General features: G+C 35.6%; 1 protein-coding gene across 1 annotated transcript in view; it reads left to right on the top strand.

Moving 5' to 3' along the window:
• The first annotated feature begins 900 nt into the window (after window positions 1–900).
• The window catches only part of LOC140141269 (superoxide dismutase [Cu-Zn]-like), a 43,420-nt gene continuing 24,695 nt past the window's right edge, over window positions 901–19,625 (top strand). Inside the window, exon 1 of the mRNA XM_072163078.1 lies at window positions 901–1,155. Coding sequence (XP_072019179.1) covers window positions 1,027–1,155 — 129 coding nt within the window. The 5' untranslated portion in view covers window positions 901–1,026. The remainder of the gene's footprint in view (window positions 1,156–19,625) is intronic.

The raw sequence follows: 19,625 nt of genomic DNA, 5'->3' as shown, positions 1-19,625 counted from the left end.
TGATATATCCGTTGATGCATGGTCAAAACGGTTACAATTTGTTACTAGTATTTCGAAACACACAAACCGCACTAACCGGTGGGTAGTCTTAGTCCCAGCCGGCTTGTGCTCCTTGAGTAACGAGGAGCACAAGCCGTCTGGGACTCGAGACTAACTGCCGGTTCATTATTTTACGAAATCGAGACCGTGCGTTACCATGGTTACATCTTTTGAAAGTTGATATATAAAATAAAGCAATGTAAATTTACCGGTACTTTTTACTTTAATTTAATTTGCTTACGTTTTTTACTCATATCTGTCATCATTCATGCAAATAACGTACAGTAGGCCTAAATAAATTACAGAAAAATAAAATGCAAGTCTCTTGTTGATTCGATAGCCTACTTATTATAATAAATATTAAATAATTATTTAATATCCAGCTAATTGGTTATATAGTGGAACCCCAGTCGAATGGAACGATCTATGAACATTGTGATTTGAATTGCTTTTTTCGTGAGTATTTTGTCTACAATGGGTCTACGTTATTAGAACGTTTTTATAACGTTTTGGTCGAACTATTCTGCCATCAGATAACTCGATGTTTATCAAAACGTTTTGGAAACGTGTATTTAACGTTTTAAAAAACCAAAACCAAATAAAAACCAATTCAAAACGTTTTGGAAACGTTTTGTGTTTGCTGGGTTAAACTCTCTTCAACAGGTACGATTCACTAAACTTACGACACCTTTATGTGGTGACCTCAATCACATGGACCGAATGTGTATTATTCATAACCGATCGATAACTCGCCTCAATTTGTTGACAGGAAGCCAACCAAATTTGCCAAGGTTTGCGTAGCTAAAACAAAAACCGTGAATTTAGTGCCAACCCTTGGTAGGGCCCGGATGTCCTATCTTGACAACGTTATTTTTCTCAACAAGCACGAACAGCGAACGTCTACACAGCAAGGGTTTGCATTCGACAGGATATTCATTCCTCCCTAATCAACCTGCTTTGCTTCTTTCCAAAGCAGCCACTATCAAAATGAGTTTCAGAGCTATCATGATGTATATCATTATGATGTATATCACTAAACCTACCGTAGCTGTAAAGAGTGTTTGTGTCCTCAAGGGGGATGGCGTAGTGACAGGCACGGTGCATTTTGAACATACGGTAAGTAGGCCTATAAAAAGGGTGTTTCCATAAGGTGACCTTTTTTTTCTGAAATACTTTTTGACATGCTTTTTACCTGTATAACGAGAGATATATTCTTTGTAAATATGTGCTCCTATGTTTATTTCCAATTAAAAAGAAGCCACCTGAAAAACAGTATTAAAGTTTATTACAAAGAGTTCTTCACCTATTTATTTACACTGACAATGTGAATAGGTCAATTCTGGCTATTGTCGTAAAATCTTTGACGACAGCGTACCAGCGTACATTCTGTATATAGACGAATCCAACGAGCCAAGTCATGGTCAGGATTTGGTCGGCCATTATTGGGTCCCCGCATGCACCAAACTGGTGTTGTGAGTGCCCAATTGGGTGGATTAAACCGCTTAAACGTGTAACACGGGTGATAGAATGCAGTTTAAAATACCAACCAAGGCCGCATCATTTCACATTTTAGGTGAGATAGAGCTGACGGGGACCCAGCTAATGGCTGCCATTGGATTCGTCTATACCCAGTCTGGTCACGTCATACACATGAGTAGACATATCATAAGGAGCAATAATCAGCTGGGAAGGTTTCCAGCTGGCCCAAGGGCAAATCCACTGGCCCAGATTTGTTGTTAATGTTGTAACATGTTATAAATCCATAGTAGTAATATTGCCTTTAGAGACGTCTACTTCCGGTTCCGGGTCACGAGGTCAAAGGTCAACCGGAAGTGGTCAAAGGTCAAGAGGGCGCACCACCAAATCACTCCACGATTTATGTACCAGTGAAATTCGGTTAAAATAGTCCACCGCTTATTTGAGTTTGTTGCGGCTTTATTTTCTAAATGTATAGTCAAATCTTGCCCATTTTCAGCTCATTTGCTTCCGACAAGTGTATACATGACCAAATTTGAGAAAAATTCCCAAATTTTTATTTCAGAGTTGAAGTTCTGGCGCGAATTTGAACAACGTCCGGTTTCCAAAATTGAGTGATTTTTTAGGGCTGGCTTTCCCCAATTTTTCTTTGCGTCAAAATAACAAAAAAGTCGGTGGTTAGCAATATATTCCGTTAACAGAATAATATTCTACATATGATCAGCTTTAATTTGATACCAAGCTTTATAGTTGAAATACGTAATTCAGGTGCCAAAACGAGATCCAAATGTAGGCCTTTTACCGTGTATTTCAATGGGCGCGTTTAATGGTGGTGCGCTCCCTCAACCGGAAGTGCCGCCATTTTCAAATGGTCGACCGGAAATACCGCCATTTTGAAAAGGTCAACCGGAAATACCGCCATTTTGAAAAGGTCAACCGGAAATGCCGCCATTTTGAATCGAGAAAAAATTGCCATTAAAAAAATTTTCAAAAAAATTTTCAAAAAAAATTTCAAAAACAAAATTTCAAAAAATTTCAAAAAAAATTTTCAAAAAAATTTCAAAAAAATTCAAAAAAAAAAAAATTCAAAAAATTTTACTCAAAAATTACAAATTAAAAAAAAAAATTTCAAAAAATTATAAACAATTTGGGAAAAAAAAAGGACGTGGCTAATTGCCACAGATGAATATGAATGAGCGAATGTAAATAAGGGACGTTAATATTTAGGGATGTTAATATTTAGGGACGGTGAAAGGAGTCAATGAGCAGGAAAATGAGCAAATGAGCATGGAAATGAGCAGATGAGCAGTGAAATGAGCAAATGAGCATGGAAATGAGCAGATGAGCATTGAAATGAGCAAATGAGCAGGAAAATGAGCAAATGAGCATTGAAATGAGCAAATGAGCATGGAAATGAGCAGATGAGCGGTGAAATGAGCAAATGAGCATTGGAATGAGCAGGGTAATGAGCAAATGAGCATGGAAATGAGAAAATGAGCGTGTAAATGAGTAAATGAGCGGTGAAATGAGCATGTCATTGAGTCAATGAGCGTGTAAATGAGTAAATGATCAGGGAAATGAGTCAATGAGCGGTGAAATGAGCAAATGAGCATGTCAATGAGTAAATGAGCATTTAAATGAGTAAATGAGCAGGGAAATGAGCCAATAGCGGTGAAACGAATCAATGAGCTGTGGAATGAGTCAATGAGTGAAATGAGTCAATGGGTAAAATGAGCAGGGAATGAGCAACGAAATGAGTCAATGAGTAGGATTAAGAACAAACAGGAATTTTGAGGGGTATTTACTAGTCAAGGGGACTCGTGATATAGAACCGGATAAACCGGTTTAAACCGGTTCTCCTCTCCCCTCCCATCACCGCCAAATATACAACAAATTGGACAAATGCGTCAAAATGCGTCGATTGCGTGACAAAATGCGTCAAAGCGTAACGAATCGCGTCAAAAATGCGTCATTGCGTCGTGAAATGCGTCAAAGCGTAACTAATTGCGTCGATTACGCAACGAAATGCATCAAAGCGTAACGAATCGCGTCACAAAATGCATCATTGCGTCGTAAATTGCGTCAAAGCGTAACTAATTGCATCGATTAGCGCAACGAAATGCGTCAAAGCGTTGTAGATTAACGCATTTCGTTGCGCATTCGACGCAATTTATGACGCAATTTACGCATTTTGACGCAATCTACAACGCTTTGACGCATTTCGTTGCGTAATCGACTCATTCATATTCATCTGTGGCAATTAGCCACGTCCTCATGATTTTTTTCCCAAATTGTTCTTAATTTTTTTTTTAATTTTAATTTTGGAAATTTTTTAAAATTTTTTTTTTAATTTTTGTTTTAAATTTTTTTTTGAAAATTTTTTTTAAATTTTTTTTTTGAAAATTTTTTTGAAATTTTTTTTTTTAAATTTTTTTTTAAATTTTTTTTTTTTTTAAATTTTTTTTTCTATTTTTTGATTTTTAATTTTTTTTTTTGAAATTTTTTTTTTAAATTTTTTTGAAAATTTTTTTGAAAATTTTTTTGACAATTTTTTTGAAATTTTTTTGAAAATTTTTTTTGAAATTTTTTGAAAATTTTTTTGAAATTTTTTTTGAAATTTTTTTTGAAAATTTAAAAAATTTTTTTTTTTCAAAATGGCCAAAAAAATGGTCAAAATGTCCCCACAAGAAAACTACTGGCTACTTGACGCTTTGCCGCTCTGACGATGATTTTGCTTCACTGCGCAGTAGCACCAGAAACGCTATCGGCAAGCCGATATATCGATCACTCCACCGATTTGCCCAAACGGCAGCATCACTGGGAGTTGAATTCAAGTCAACCCAGAGCGGCCGCTCTGACGTTTTTAGAAGAAAAAAGTCACTACACGTTAGCAAACGTAAAATCTAAAAGATCAGCTAGTGGAGACAAGATTGATGGGAAGGGGTTGCTGGCAGAGGGTTGTCTCCCCTCGAGTTCTGTAAACTTTTACAAATCACGCGTTAAAATCACGCATTTTACTGACTCATTCTTGACGTTGAGAGCTGAGAGCACATCACTCAGACATACCAAATTGCATTCTGAATACGAGGAGTAGCCTTCGCTGATATAAAATAGTTTTGAATTTTTGAAATTTGTGATATAATACAAATTTTATAACAAATTATATTAAAAATGATATTTTGACATTAACAGTCCTCGAAGTAAAGTTTATCAATCTAATGATATACACTTAAAGTTGAAAATTGATTATGTCTGGTTCACTAATGTATTTCACTAATTCATTTAATTGACTTGTCATTATTTTTAATTACCTGCAGCTCCATGATAGTACACACTAGGATCATAAATGTCATTAAGTTTATGGTATTGATGGTATTGATATGCAAAAACGAATACAAATTCTGCAAAAATGAATAAAATGTGCACATGTGCCTACAATTGCACAAATTAATATCTGTAAAATGTAATAATAATATTAAAATCCTTTTGATTTACTTAGAAAGATAATAGGTTTTATTTAAAATGTCATTCCATTTAATTGAATTGTCATTTTTAAAAACTCCATAAAACTGCACAGAACCTCTTTATTAAATGTTGAATGAAATGCACTCGTATCCCTACCATCTTTTAACTTGTCGCACAGTAGCGTAAAGTTCTCTCAATGTGAATGTGATAAGAATTTTGCAACTTAAGTGATGCAAAGGTGCATAAGTTGTCGGCAAATTGCATAAAAACAAATTCATTACAAAAGATTAAACACACTCTTCATGAACTATATAAATGTATAATAGTGCTCAACTTAAAACACTAGATGTTCAGTCCATAAACAGGGTGTTTAAGAATCCATCTTTATTTTATAACCCTGTATTATACGTTTAATACCAAAATGATTTGATGTGCTCATCATTAAGTGTCTATGTGGTTAGTTTAGCGTTGAAAGTGTTCAATTTAGTATTTACCTTTAGGGTCAGTCCATGCCAAAGCAGACTGAGTGTACACCCACCCTCTAGGATTTTGCTCTCCTTTGGCTCAGGGGTACCTGTCATGGATCCCTAGGTGAGGTCACAAGAAAAAATTTCAAATTCCATTTCGTTTGCGAATGGCAGGCCGTCAAAGTTTGGCGATCTTGACCAAATTTGGGAATTTAAGTGGGCTAAATGACAAAGTGCTCTCTTTGATGGGCATTTTCTTCTTAATTGAATCAGTTGTGACCCTCTTGTTGAACGTGGTCACTCACTGGCTGTGTCTAAAATGCCTAATGCCAAAAAATATTGATTTTTGAATTTTGTTGGAATTTCAGGGGGGTCAAAATCAGCACTTCGTGCTGTTCAATCAAATTATGTTTGATTTTGAAGGACCCATGATAATGTCACAGTGCACTTATAGGTACTAATTATGTTCAGAATGGATTAACCATGTACCAATGTCTATGAGAAATTAAAAAAAAGAGACATTTCTAGACCCCCTACAGAATTGTAGGGCCCCCTAGAGTGGTTCAGCCACAAATGGCGCTTAAAATCGGCAAATTTTGACCCCTAATAACTTTAGGTGTACACCAGATATGAGTTTCTAGTCTTTTGCATCTGAAAGAATGCAGACTAACGTTACTAGGAACATAAGATTTGTTTTGTATTTTTTGCGTTTTGATACTAAGTTGACGCTTTCAAAAATGCCAATTTTTGACTAACATACAGGAACAACATTTATTTTCATTTTAGACTTTTTTATAGTCTATATTTTCTTCATTTCAGCTTGATTTAGCAGTTGTCATGGTTGTGTGCAAATTCCTATTACTATTAGATACGTTGTAATAAAACATGATTTTAAACATTTGTATATTACTTTTCTCTGAGGGCTTGCAGCAAAATTGATATTTTATTTTCCTTGGTATGGGTTTGTGGCTGATAGTCAGGTAATGATGATGATATAATGATGATGACGACGACGACGATGATGATGATAATGATGACGATGACGATGATGATGATGATGATGATGATGATGATGATGATGATGATGAACAAATCAAATCAAATCAAAGATGATAATGATGACGATGACGATGATGATGATGATGATGATGATGATGATGATGATGATGATTAATACACAAACGAAAAAGAGGAATTTGACCTCTTATCTACTCGCAAACTGAGATTATGCATATCTTATCTCTTCAATAAACATTGTAAAAGTCGATTTGGCCTTGGCACGTGGGCCTCATCCTCTATAACAGCAGGTTAACTTTCTTGTTGAATGGAGGCCTCGAGGTCACTGAACTGTGTATTTGGAGATGATGTATTTTGTGGGTCATAGCACACGTGTTAAGCAAAAACATATACATGAGAAGTAAGCAGCTGTGACTGATACTATAGAAACGTACTCTTTGTTTAAACATTGCAAGTAACATGAGTGGCAAACATTAATGTTTCATATTGCTTGCAACCCCCCCCCCCCAAGCAATGTTGGAGCCAATACTAGACCAATTGTCCGTTCCTGTCTCAGTATCAAAACAACATTGACTGGTGGGTGCGGGGGGGGGGGGGTGAGAATTTCATACTAAATTAAATCCCTCATCACTGCCATCATCGTCACCATCACGACTCTAATAATCATCTGATATCAGTTGTATTATCCATCATCATCATCATCATCATCATCATCATCATCATCATCATCATCAACAACAACAACAACAACAACAACAACAACATCATCATAATCATCATCATCATCTCTAAACCATCATCATCATCATCACCATCATCATCACCATCATCATCATCATCATCATCGTCGTCATCATCATTTACAATATAGCCACACAAATAGAATTAACTGCAAGTCATCAGAAAAACAAAATATTTTAAACAAATTATTGTTTTATTACTGTGCGCACAGTTTGCAACAACAACATCAACTGCTAAATTAAGCAGAAATGAAGAAAATATAGACTATAAAAAAGTCTAAAATGAAAATAAATGTTGTTATTACAGTTTGCATATCTGAAGTCAGCAGATTACATACTAAGCTAGCTGAATATTAAGCATGTTTTCATACTTATCAAAAGGCTTATCACCTAACCCTAGTTTTTCATACTTATAGCAGAAGACATCATTGACCAAACACATTGTAAAATATTATTTCGATCAACAAAAATCTGAAATTTATTCTGTAGAAGTAAATACTAAGGAAAAATAAAATATCGGGATCAAAATAAAAAAGGTAGCATGTAGTATTCGTTTTCCGTTTAATTGGTACGCGCTCTACCAATTGAGCTATTTTAAATCTCAGAAAGAAAGAAAGAAAGAAAGAAAGAAAGAAAGAAAGAAAGAAAGAAAGAAAGAAAGAAAGAAAGAAAGAAAGAAAGAAAGAAAGACAGAAAGAAAGAAGTTGAGGTAAAAAAGCTTTTAAACATATCGTACAGAAGAGGATAGGAAAAGTAATATTATTAAAAGATAGCGCTACAGAAGATTCGAACTCATGGCTATCATTATAACCTTTAGTTCACAAGTCACAGCCTCTACCGCTGCAACACGAGGAACTCTCTGAACAGTCAATTGATTTATAATGTATATTAAGTTATTCAATGTACGTATGGTCCGTGGCGGCGTGATAGAAAACTTAACTGAAACGTATCAAACAGACATAATTTCATCGGTTTACTCCGAATATATTAGTTAGCAATGTATTTAGGGTTGTAAAAAATAAATTTGGAATTTTGATTCATTAACTTCCCCACGGTCGACAAAATTTAAAGAAAGAAAATTACATTGATTTCTTTTTAAACTGATTGTGTCGACCGTTAGCGTTATACTTATTATAAATAAATTTGCACGACTAACAACGGCCCTCCTTACAGTGTAGTGGTTTTGTTAAGAATTTGAAGAGATATGATTTGGTTTATCGTTCATTATCGAACTCCCTGCACACGTACATTGTCTTTACCTAGAACTGGCTCATTTCCTCGGACAACGAGGCAGCTACGCGGCTTAGGACGCGCGAAGCGCGCCCCATGTTACGCGGCTGAACCCACGACTCGGACAACGAGGCCGCGAAGCGGCGCGGCCTAGGGCGCGTGAAGCTCGCCTCCGGCTGCTGAACCCAACGAGGACGCGAAGCAGCGGTTTTGTTTGAAAAATATATATACATGTATAAAATTAAGTTAATGTTCAGTACCAAAACGTAGCATTCAAATGTTTTTATTCGTAGGTAAAAGCAAATTAAAACAAAGCAAATGAAAAAAATGACGGGAATTGAACCCACGCCCTTCCGTTAACTGTCAGTCTCCTTATCCACTGAGCTATTGAGGTGTTGTAATTTTACGTGCCCCTTTGTACTATAGATTCATTATAAACGAATAAAAAGTGTTTAAAACTAATCTACTTGTTTTATGCAATAATAATTGGCTTATTGAACCACGGTATTCAGACCTGTTCTTCACAAATTAGATTCCAAAACTTGACATAAATAGAAAAATGCACGGTATGCAAGCCAGTAAACAGTATAGAGACATAGTATTAAAATCTTTATTGTGTCTGCATACCGTAAAACTCGTACATTGATATGGTCTAAATTATCCCAAACAAAACAAGTAACATTAGATAGCTCAATTGGTAGAGCGCGTACCAATTAAACGGGAAAGGTTGACCGCACGAGTTCGAATCCTACATGCTCCTTTTTTTTTATCCCGATATCTTATTTTTCCTTAGTATTTACTTCTACAGATTTTTGTTGATCGAAATAATATTTTACAATGTGTTTGGTCAATGATGTCTTCTGCTATAAGTATGAAAAACTAGGGTTAGGTGATAAGCTTTTTGATAAGTATGAAAACATGCTTAATATTCAGCTAGCTTAGTATGTAATCAGCTGACTTCAGATATGCAAACTGTAAGTATGATTTAATATAGGCATGAGCCAAGTATGTTTTCTGCTATAAGTATGAAGACGTATTTGTTTAGCATGAAAACATACTTACTAGGGAATTGTGTGTGTATCGTCCTTTCGATAAGTATGATATCATACTTAGTGCTTGGGGGCAAAAACATCGGCCAATTTGGAATATTGCTAACATGTAAGTATGGAGCCACACTCGCTAGGAGCAAGATGTGTATAAAGAAATTTGGATAACTACACAATTCAGAAGAAGTGTAAATTGACAATATGAACAAGAAAGAATGAAAGAAAGAAAGAAAGAAAGAAAGAAAGAAAGAAAGAAAGAAAGAAAAAGAAGTTGAGGTAAAAAAGCTTTTAAACATATCGTACAGAAGAGGATAGGAAAAGTAATATTATTAAAAATAGCACTACAGAAGATTCGAACTCATGGCTATCATTATAACCTATTATAGTTCACAAGTCACAGCCTCTACCGCTGCGACACGAGGAACTCTCTGAACAGTTAATCGATTTATAATGTATATTAAGTTATTCAATGTACGTATGGTCCGTGGCGTGATAGAAAACTTAACTGAAACGTATCAAATAGACATAATTTTATCGGTTTACTCCGAATATATTTGTTGGCAATGTATTTAGGGTTGTTAAAATAAATTTGGAATTTGGATTCATTAACTTCTCCACGGTCGACAAAATTTAAAGAAAGAAAATTACATTCATTTCTTTTTAAACTGATTGTGTCGACCGTTAGCGTTATACTTATTATAAATAAATCTGCACAACTAACAACGGCCCTCCTACAGTGTATAGTGGTTTTGTTAATGCTTTGTGATCACGAGATCTAGAGTTCGAGTCCCATTGTCGCCTGTTTTTTACTTAAAAATCTGCACCTTATCCCTTTTTAAATCTCAGATGACACCTACGTCGGTTCAAATTTTAACAAAAATAATTATGATCAATAAAGAAATCTGTGAGAGTATAGATTTTAATTAGCGATGTCTCAAGAATTTGAATAGATATGATTTGGTTTATCGTTCATTATCGAACTCCATGCACACGTACATTGTCTTTACCTAGAATTGGCTCATTTCCTCGGACAACGAGGCAGCTACGCGGCTTAGGACGCGCGAAGCGCGCCCCATGTTACGCGGCTGAACCCACGACTCGGACAACGAGGCCTATTCATAGGCAAAAGCAAATTAAAACAAAACAAATGGAAAAAAAATTGCCGGGAATTGAACCCACGCCCTTCCGTTAACTGTCAGTCTCCTTATCCACTGAGCTATTGAGGTGTTGTTATTCTACGTGCACCTTTGTACTATAGATTCATTATAAACGAATAAAAAGTGTTAAAAACTAATCCACTTGTTTCATGCAATAATAATTAACTTATTGAATAGAGAACCACGGTGTTCAGACCTGTTCTTCACAAATTAGATTCCAAAACTTGACATAAATAGAAAATTGCACGGTATGCACGCCAGTAAACATTATAGAGACATAGTATTAAAATCTTTATTGTGTCTGCATACCGTAAAACTCATACATTGATATGGTCTAAATTATCCCAAAGAAATCGAGTATCATTAAATAGCTCAATTGGTAGAGCGCGTACCATTTAAACGGGAAAAGTTAACCGCAGGGGTTCGAATACTGCATGCTTTTTTTTTTATTTTGATCCCGTTATTTTATTTTTCCTTAGTATTTACTTCTACAGAATAGATTTCAGATTTTTGTTGATCGAAATAAATTTTACAATGTGTTTGGTCAATGATGTCTTCTGCTATAAGTATGAAATTATACTAGCTGGGCATGGTGTGATAAGCCTTTTGATAAGCATGAAACCATACTTAATATTCAGCTAGCTTAGTATGCAATCTGCTGACTTCAGATATGCAAACTGTTATAAGTATGATTTAATATAGGCATGAGCCAAGTATGTTTTCTGCTATAAGTATCAAGACGTATTTGTTTAGCATGAAAACATACTTACTGGGGGAATTGTGTGTGTATCGTCCTTTCGATAAGTATGATATCATACTTAGTGCTTGGGGGCAAAAACATCGGCCAATTTGGAATATTGCTAACATGTAAGTATGGAGCCACACTCGCTAGGAGCAAGGTGTGTATAAAGAAATTTGGATAACTACACAATTCAGAAGAAGTGTAAATTGACAATATGAACAAGAAAGAATGAAAGAAAGAAAGAAAGAAAGAAAGAAAGAAAGAAAGAAAGAAAGAAAGAAAGAAAGAAAGAAAGAAAGAAAGAAAGAAAGTTGAGGTAAAAAAGCTTTTAAACATATCGTACAGAAGAGGATAGGAAAAGTAATATTATTAAAAATAGCACTACAGAAGATTCGAACTCATGGCTATCATTATAACCTATTATAGTTCACAAGTCACAGCCTCTACCGCTGCGACACGAGGAACTCTCTGAACAGTTAATCGATTTATAATGTATATTAAGTTATTCAATGTACGTATGGTCCGTGGCGTGATAGAAAACTTAACTGAAACGTATCAAATAGACATAATTTTATCGGTTTACTCCGAATATATTTGTTGGCAATGTATTTAGGGTTGTAAAAATAAATTTGGAATTTGGATTCATTAACTTCTCCACGGTCGACAAAATTTAAAGAAAGAAAATTACATTCATTTCTTTTTAAACTGATTGTGTCGACCGTTAGCGTTATACTTATTATAAATAAATCTGCACAACTAACAACGGCCCTCCTACAGTGTATAGTGGTTTTGTTAATGCTTTGTGATCACGAGATCTAGAGTTCGAGTCCCATTGTCGCCTGTTTTTTACTTTAAAAATCTGCACCTTATCCCTTTTTAAAATCTCAGATGACACCTACGTCGGTTCAAATTTTAACAAAAATAATTATGATCAATAAAGAAATCTGTGAGAGTATAGATTTTAATTAGCGATGTCTCAAGAATTTGAATAGATATGATTTGGTTTATCGTTCATTATCGAACTCCATGCACACGTACATTGTCTTTACCTAGAACTGGCTCATTTCCTCGGACAACGAGGCAGCTACGCGGCTTAGGACGCGCGAAGCGCGCCCCATGTTACGCGGCTGAACCCACGACTCGGACGACGAGGCCTATTCATAGGCAAAAGCAAATTAAAACAAAACAAATGGAAAAAAAATTGCCGGGAATTGAACCCACGCCCTTCCGTTAACTGTCAGTCTCCTTATCCACTGAGCTATTGAGGTGTTGTTATTCTACGTGCACCTTTGTACTATAGATTCATTATAAACGAATAAAAAGTGTTAAAAACTAATCCACTTGTTTCATGCAATAATAATTGGCTTATTGAATAGAGAACCACGGTATTCAGACCTGTTCTTCACAAATTAGATTCCAAAACTTGACATAAATAGAAAATTGCACGGTATGCAAGCCAGTAAACATTATAGAGACATAGTATTAAAATCTTTATTGTGTCTGCATACCGTAAAACTCATACATTGATATGGTCTAAATTATCCCAAAGAAATCGAGTATCATTAAATAGCTCAATTGGTAGAGCGCGTACCATTTAAACGGGAAAAGTTAACCGCAGGGGTTCGAATACTACATGCTTTTTTTTATTTTGATCCCGTTATTTTATTTTTCCTTAGTATTTACTTCTACAGAATAGATTTCAGATTTTTGTTGATCGAAATAATATTTTACAATGTGTTTGGTCAATGATGTCTTCTGCTATAAGTATGAAATTATACTAGCTGGGCATGGTGTGATAAGCCTTTTGATAAGCATGAAACCATACTTAATATTCAGCTAGCTTAGTATGCAATCTGCTGACTTCAGATATGCAAACTGTTATTAAACAACATTTATTTTCATTTTAGACTTTTTTATAGTCTATGTTTTCTTCATTTCAGCTTAATTTAGCAGTTGTCATGGTTGTGTGTATATTCCTATTACTATTAGATACGTTGTAATAAAACACGATTTTAAATATTTGTATATTAATTTTCTCTGAGGGTTTGCAGCAAAATTGATATTTTATTTTCCTTGGTATGGGTTTCAGTTGTGGCTAGTAGTCAGGTAATGATGATGGTGATGATGATGATGATATGATGATGATGATGACGACGACGACGACGATGATGATAATGATGACGATGATGATGATGATGATGATGATGATGATGATGATGATGACGATGATGATGATGATGATGATGATGATGATGATGATCATAATTAATACACAAACGACAAGAGGAACAAACATGCCTAGCATGTAATTCTATTTTAACATGGAAACGTTTGACCTCTTATCTTCTCGCAAACTAAGATTGTGCATATCTTATCTCTTCAATAAACATTGTGAGCATGTCTACTATTTCCATGCTGTGAGTTAAACCATAGAAACGTGCTCTTTGTTTAAACATTACAAGTAACATGAGTGGCAAACATTAATGTTTCATATTGCTTGCAACCTCCCCCCCCCCCAAGCAATGTTGGAGCCAATACTAGACCAATTGTCTGTTCCTGTCTCAGTATCAAAACAACATTGACTGGTGGGTGCGGGAGGGGGGTTGAGAATTTCATACTAAATTAAATCCATCATCACTGCCATCATCGTCACCATCACGACTCTAATAATCATCTGACATCAGTTGTATTATCCATCATCATCATCATCATCATCATCATCATCATCATCATCATCATCATCATCATCATCATCATCATCATCATCAACAACAACAACAACAACAACAACACAAACAACATCATCACCATCATCATCATCATCTAAACCATCATCATTATCACCATCATCATCACCATCATCATCATCATCGTCGTCGTCATCATCATTTACACTATAGCCACACAAATAGAAATCTAACATTAACTGCAAGTCATCAGAAAAACAAAATATTTTAAACAAATTATTGTTTTATTACTGTGCGCACAGTTTGCAACAATAACATCAACTGCTAGATTATGCTCAAAATGAAAAATAAAATAGACTTTCAAAAATCTATAATGAAAAAATATTTTGTTTGAGATGATACCGATGAATCGATCCCAAGTATATCGATTATCGGCAAGTTCCTCTTCAAAGTATCGATCAGTTCCTCTTCAAAGTATCGATTATCGGCAAGTTCCTCTTTAATAGTATAGATGAATGATGCGAAACCAAACTAGCTGTTGAGGAGACTATAATTATTTACGATAAGCCTGTCCAAAATTCAAGAAATTGGTAGCCAGCAAGGAAGCTATTTTTGTGTGAATTCTCCGATTTCTCCGGAAATACATCGACTTGGAGCGTCAAATTTCAGGATAGTACTGATAAAAATACGATCTATTTTGTGATACCAAAAACTCATTAACAATGACAAAAATCGGGGGGGGGGTGATGTTGTCGATCGGGTTATGGACCTTTAAGCAGTGGTTTCTTCACTGATCTGGACTCCTCTCTACTAATATATCGCAAACAGGCCCGTAACCATGATTTCGTGGGGGGGGGGGGGTGCTGAGCTGATTTTGAAAAGGTTGACTTTTTTCAAAATTTGGACCTTTTTGGACTGGGCGGATTTTGAAAAAGTGGACTTATTTTCCAAAATTTGGACCTTTTTTGACCAAAAGAAAAAAGATTGTCGCTCACTACGCTCGCAAATGGGACCTTTTGGGTTAAAAACGGGGACTTTTTTGGCCATTTTAGGATGGGGGCGACGCCCCCACCCCAGCCCCTATGGGTTACGGCACTTATTTCAAATAAATAAATTATATGGTCTTTATAGGTTTCCTTGAGTATGTTGAGGAAAGCCGCGCTTTTAGCCTTTTTCACATTAATTTGGCCATAATTATTGTAAATTTGGATTATAAAAAGTCCAGATATTGAGCCAGAGGGATTATCAAGCTGCCCCGTTACCAGGTCTGCATGCCGTATAGGCTGCGCACTTGTTTTATTTTTATTGGTGTCCCCGGTGGCATATCTATAGATGGCGGATACCTTCAAAATACGCCTAAGATAATACGCTTAACCTTAGACGTCTAAGATGCAATCTTAGACGTCTAAGATGCATTCTTAGGCGTCTAAGATGCAATCTTAGGCGTCTAAGAATTTCGCGGTAGACTTAAGTCAACGAATCACAGGACCAGCAATTCCAAACATCCAATCATCTTAGGCGTATTCAATTATTGACCAATGAAATCTTAGACGCCTAAGATTTTACACGCGTAAGAATTCTTACACGTCTAAGATTGATATTTTAGTCACCTAAAATCACCTTGGAAGACTACTACCATCGCCGACCCATTTTGTACCAGGTTGTAGAGCAGGTTGACGAAATAACACGACCAACACAGCCTTCAACATCATCTACAGCGTCTAGCCAATATTACACCCCCCCTCCCCCGCTTCTGTGGCATGTTGGATGGTCAAATTGGCGTCGGGGACTTTTTTTTTTATAAAACAGGGTGGGTGGAAGTCTGCAAGCAATTTCGGCAGGTCGAAAAGGGACACAAGCAATTTTTTTTACAGGGCACCTTTTAAATAACCATAACATGCTCTAAAAAAGTGACAATGCTGGGGGAGAGTCTTGGGGAAAATTATAACCCTCCATTACTATGGATATTGGCGCCAATCCAGCTTGAAATGTGGACAGAGAATCAGCCTGAATTGTCAAAAAGTGGCTGAAAAGAACAAAACAATTGGCCATTGTGCTGATAGAGGGAAAACATGTCCCCCCCCCCCCACCCACCCCATCACCCCTTTCCCTCTGGGAAAGACGCCCATGGCTATGGAGAGAAAATGAGTTCTTTAAAAACAAAACACCCAGCCACTGTTCGAAATATTCTCTAACCCAAAGCGTCCGTCGTATGTTTTCATCGAATTTGCGATACCGTCCATCACTGGTCACGGTCAAATGGTCAATCTTGGACGTCTAAGATAAATCTTAGGCGTGTAACATCTTAGGCGTCTAAGATTTCATTGGTCAATATTGAATACGCCTAAGATGAATGGTTGTTTGGGATTTCTGGTCCTGTGATTCGTTGATTTAAAGTCTACCGCGAAATTCTTAGACGTCTAAGATTGCATCTTAGACGTCTAAGGTTAGGCGTATAATCTTAGGCGTATTTTGAAGGTATCCGCCATCCATACATATCAGCAGTGAGCGGCGATGAAAATGTTCCTGATGGTCACGAAACACGCAAAACCTTTCCATTTTACACTATTATATCACAAACAAAAGTGATATGTTGTGGTAATTTGCAACATTACACTATTTTTGCCCCAAATTAAGGTCATTAGAAAATCATATTGGAAAAAGCCAAGTGTTATTTATCTCTAATTAGCGACCCACATGTAGATAGGGGTCCAATAGTCATTTTTGTTGATATAGGCCTTTGTTGATATAGGCCTATTGAAGTTAAATTCCTCCGTATGTTGCTGTGATGATTAATACATTTTGAAGAATCACAGAAAATAGACACTAACAAAATTGTCTCTTGAGTTAAAGTCATTCACCCCCCAAGAAACTTGCTTTAAAAAAAATAGAAAATCACACCAGACAAATTAATTTAAATCAAGTCAGACACCCTCAGATGTCGTTTCAAATCACATGGAGGCAACGGACCGGTAGTGCAACGTCATTATAGTTCCTTAAAATGCTTAAATATGAGCATAATATTCGTGTATTTCCACACAAATATTTGTATTACATTTTTTTAGGAAAATATATAAAAGTTGAAATATTCTAAGGCAGTCGGACATGATATATCGTGCATAAACTTGGCGCATTGTTTCAATAACAAATGTATTTCAGAACGCCTCGCGGCGGCGTGTTTTTTTGTTTTCTCCCCCCCCTTAAAAAAGGGGAATTTGAATTGCCTTTTTTTGTATTTTGTTTGCTTAAATATGGATAAAGTTTGATTTCTGTTGTTAATAATGCAAATAAAACACAGATGAGAGATATCAATAAGTTTTATAAACGTTCGACTTCTTTTTCATTAAGTTTGTCGTTTTACCTCAATTATTTATCTTTGGCTTAGTGGCGCAATCGGTTAGCGCGCATTGACGTATTTTTTTCATATCACGCGTATATCCCGGGTTCGAACCCCACCCAAGCCTTCTCAAATGATTTTTTTTTCTTCTTCTTTTTTACATTTTCCCAGCTTGTGTTTTTGAATCATATAGAACTGGTCAAATTCATACAAAAATGTTCCTTTTTTTTGGTTTGTATATTTAATTGGAGAATACTGTCAACTTTTTTCCTATTCGGATCGGGGGGGCGAGTATGCAACTATTACATAAATTATTAGGCCTACATTTTTTCCAGATTTTGAAAAAGCAATTTGAGTACTTTTGAAAATTTTGAATATGAAATTAAAGAGTATTTTGTTTTCAGTAATAATCAGTTTTATTTTTATTTTTCGATTTTTTAACTTTTTGGAATATTTTATAACAGTTGCGTGCTCTAAACATCGATCTACATGAACTCCTTGACCTGAGTACAGGGTGTATCAAAATGATTGGTACCGGGCTATGTGACATTTTCAAAAATATATCAAAAATATAAAATTGCTTATTAATATAGTTTTTGTACTATAAATATAAAGGGGCATGTGTTAACTTATTGATCTATTAATCTGAAGTTGATAGGTTGATGCATCTGGGAGCTATTGTCATTTAAACGAAGATCAACGTAATCATGGTTTGACTTACACAACACAAGATGAATAGGTTCACTGCTTGAACCATTTATTGCATACATACTCTTCAATATCTCAACTCAGTATACATAACATAAAATTGCTTTATACACATGCTTTAAGAAAGATAGTTCCTGAAGTCCCTGCCTTACGACTCTGGCAGTGTGAGGTGAAGCCCTATCTTGAAAGAACTTAACAACTGGGATGGGTCCATTCTGTAACTGCCCATATCAAATTTGGAAGCATTGCAAGTTATAGCATGTTTGCATGGGGTAGGCCTACGCCTTGCTCTTCGAAACTGTCTCCTAAATCTTCTCTGCACTTCTCCATCGCTTCGTGTCGACCAGTGATTCTTAACTATCTTAAGCCATTCCAATAACTTTTACCAGGTCTATAAACTAACCTACACTGTCTACAGTCTATAGCCATTCTGCCACACTATCTACATAGTAATCTCAAAAATACAATTTAAATTACCGCCCTGGATGGTGTTGATACACAAACTTCTTTCCCCCCACCTAAATTATTCAAGTCAATAATATTACTCTCAAGTAATAAATATTGATTATTACATTAATATATATTATGAATGAAGAAATAGGCAAGGAAAATATTAAACATTTCCATGAATTTCAACATATCATGCTCACAAGGTACTTGCAGTAAAATAGAGCTTTGAAAATGGTGCGCTACTGATCCAGCGTTACGATGAAAAGTGTAAAAACACCTACTTTCCTTTAGAATCATGTAACTTCTGAATAGAATGTGCTATCTTTATGATCTAAAATTCTTAGAGAAGATAAAACTACTATAATTACAAATATTTAAACAATTAACCCCAAACTGGCACCAAAAACAGTAAAAAAATTCGGCAAAAAATGAACAGTCTTCGGTACCAATCATTTTGATACACCCTGTATATTTATAGAATTCTCGGAACGTGTTGTGGCCGTGTGTCAGGGGCGAAAACATTTGTTTTGCTAAATTTCAATTTTTCAATGATGTCTTCTGCTATAAGTATGAAATTATACTAGCTGGGCATGGTGTGATAAGCCTTTTGATAAGCATGAAACCATACTTAATATTCAGCTAGCTTAGTATGCAATCTGCTGACTTCAGATATGCAAACTGTTATAAGTATGATTTAATATAGGCATGAGCCAAGTATGTTTTCTGCTATAAGTATCAAGACGTATTTGTTTAGCATGAAAACATACTTACTGGGGGAATTGTGTGTGTATCGTCCTTTCGATAAGTATGATATCATACTTAGTGCTTGGGGGCAAAAACATCGGCCAATTTGGAATATTGCTAACATGTAAGTATGGAGCCACACTCGCTAGGAGCAAGGTGTGTATAAAGAAATTTGGATAACTACACAATTCAGAAGAAGTGTAAATTGACAATATGAACAAGAAAGAATGAAAGAAAGAAAGAAAGAAAGAAAGAAAGAAAGAAAGAAAGAAAGAAAGAAAGAAAGAAAGAAAGAAAGAAAGAAAGAAAGAAAGAAGTTG

The sequence above is a fragment of the Amphiura filiformis genome, chromosome 19, assembly GCF_039555335.1.
Source record: "Amphiura filiformis chromosome 19, Afil_fr2py, whole genome shotgun sequence".
Lineage (NCBI taxonomy): Eukaryota > Metazoa > Echinodermata > Ophiuroidea > Amphilepidida > Amphiuridae > Amphiura > Amphiura filiformis.
The sequence above is the reverse complement of the archived record's forward strand: the minus strand, read 5'-3'. Positions and strand labels throughout refer to the sequence as shown.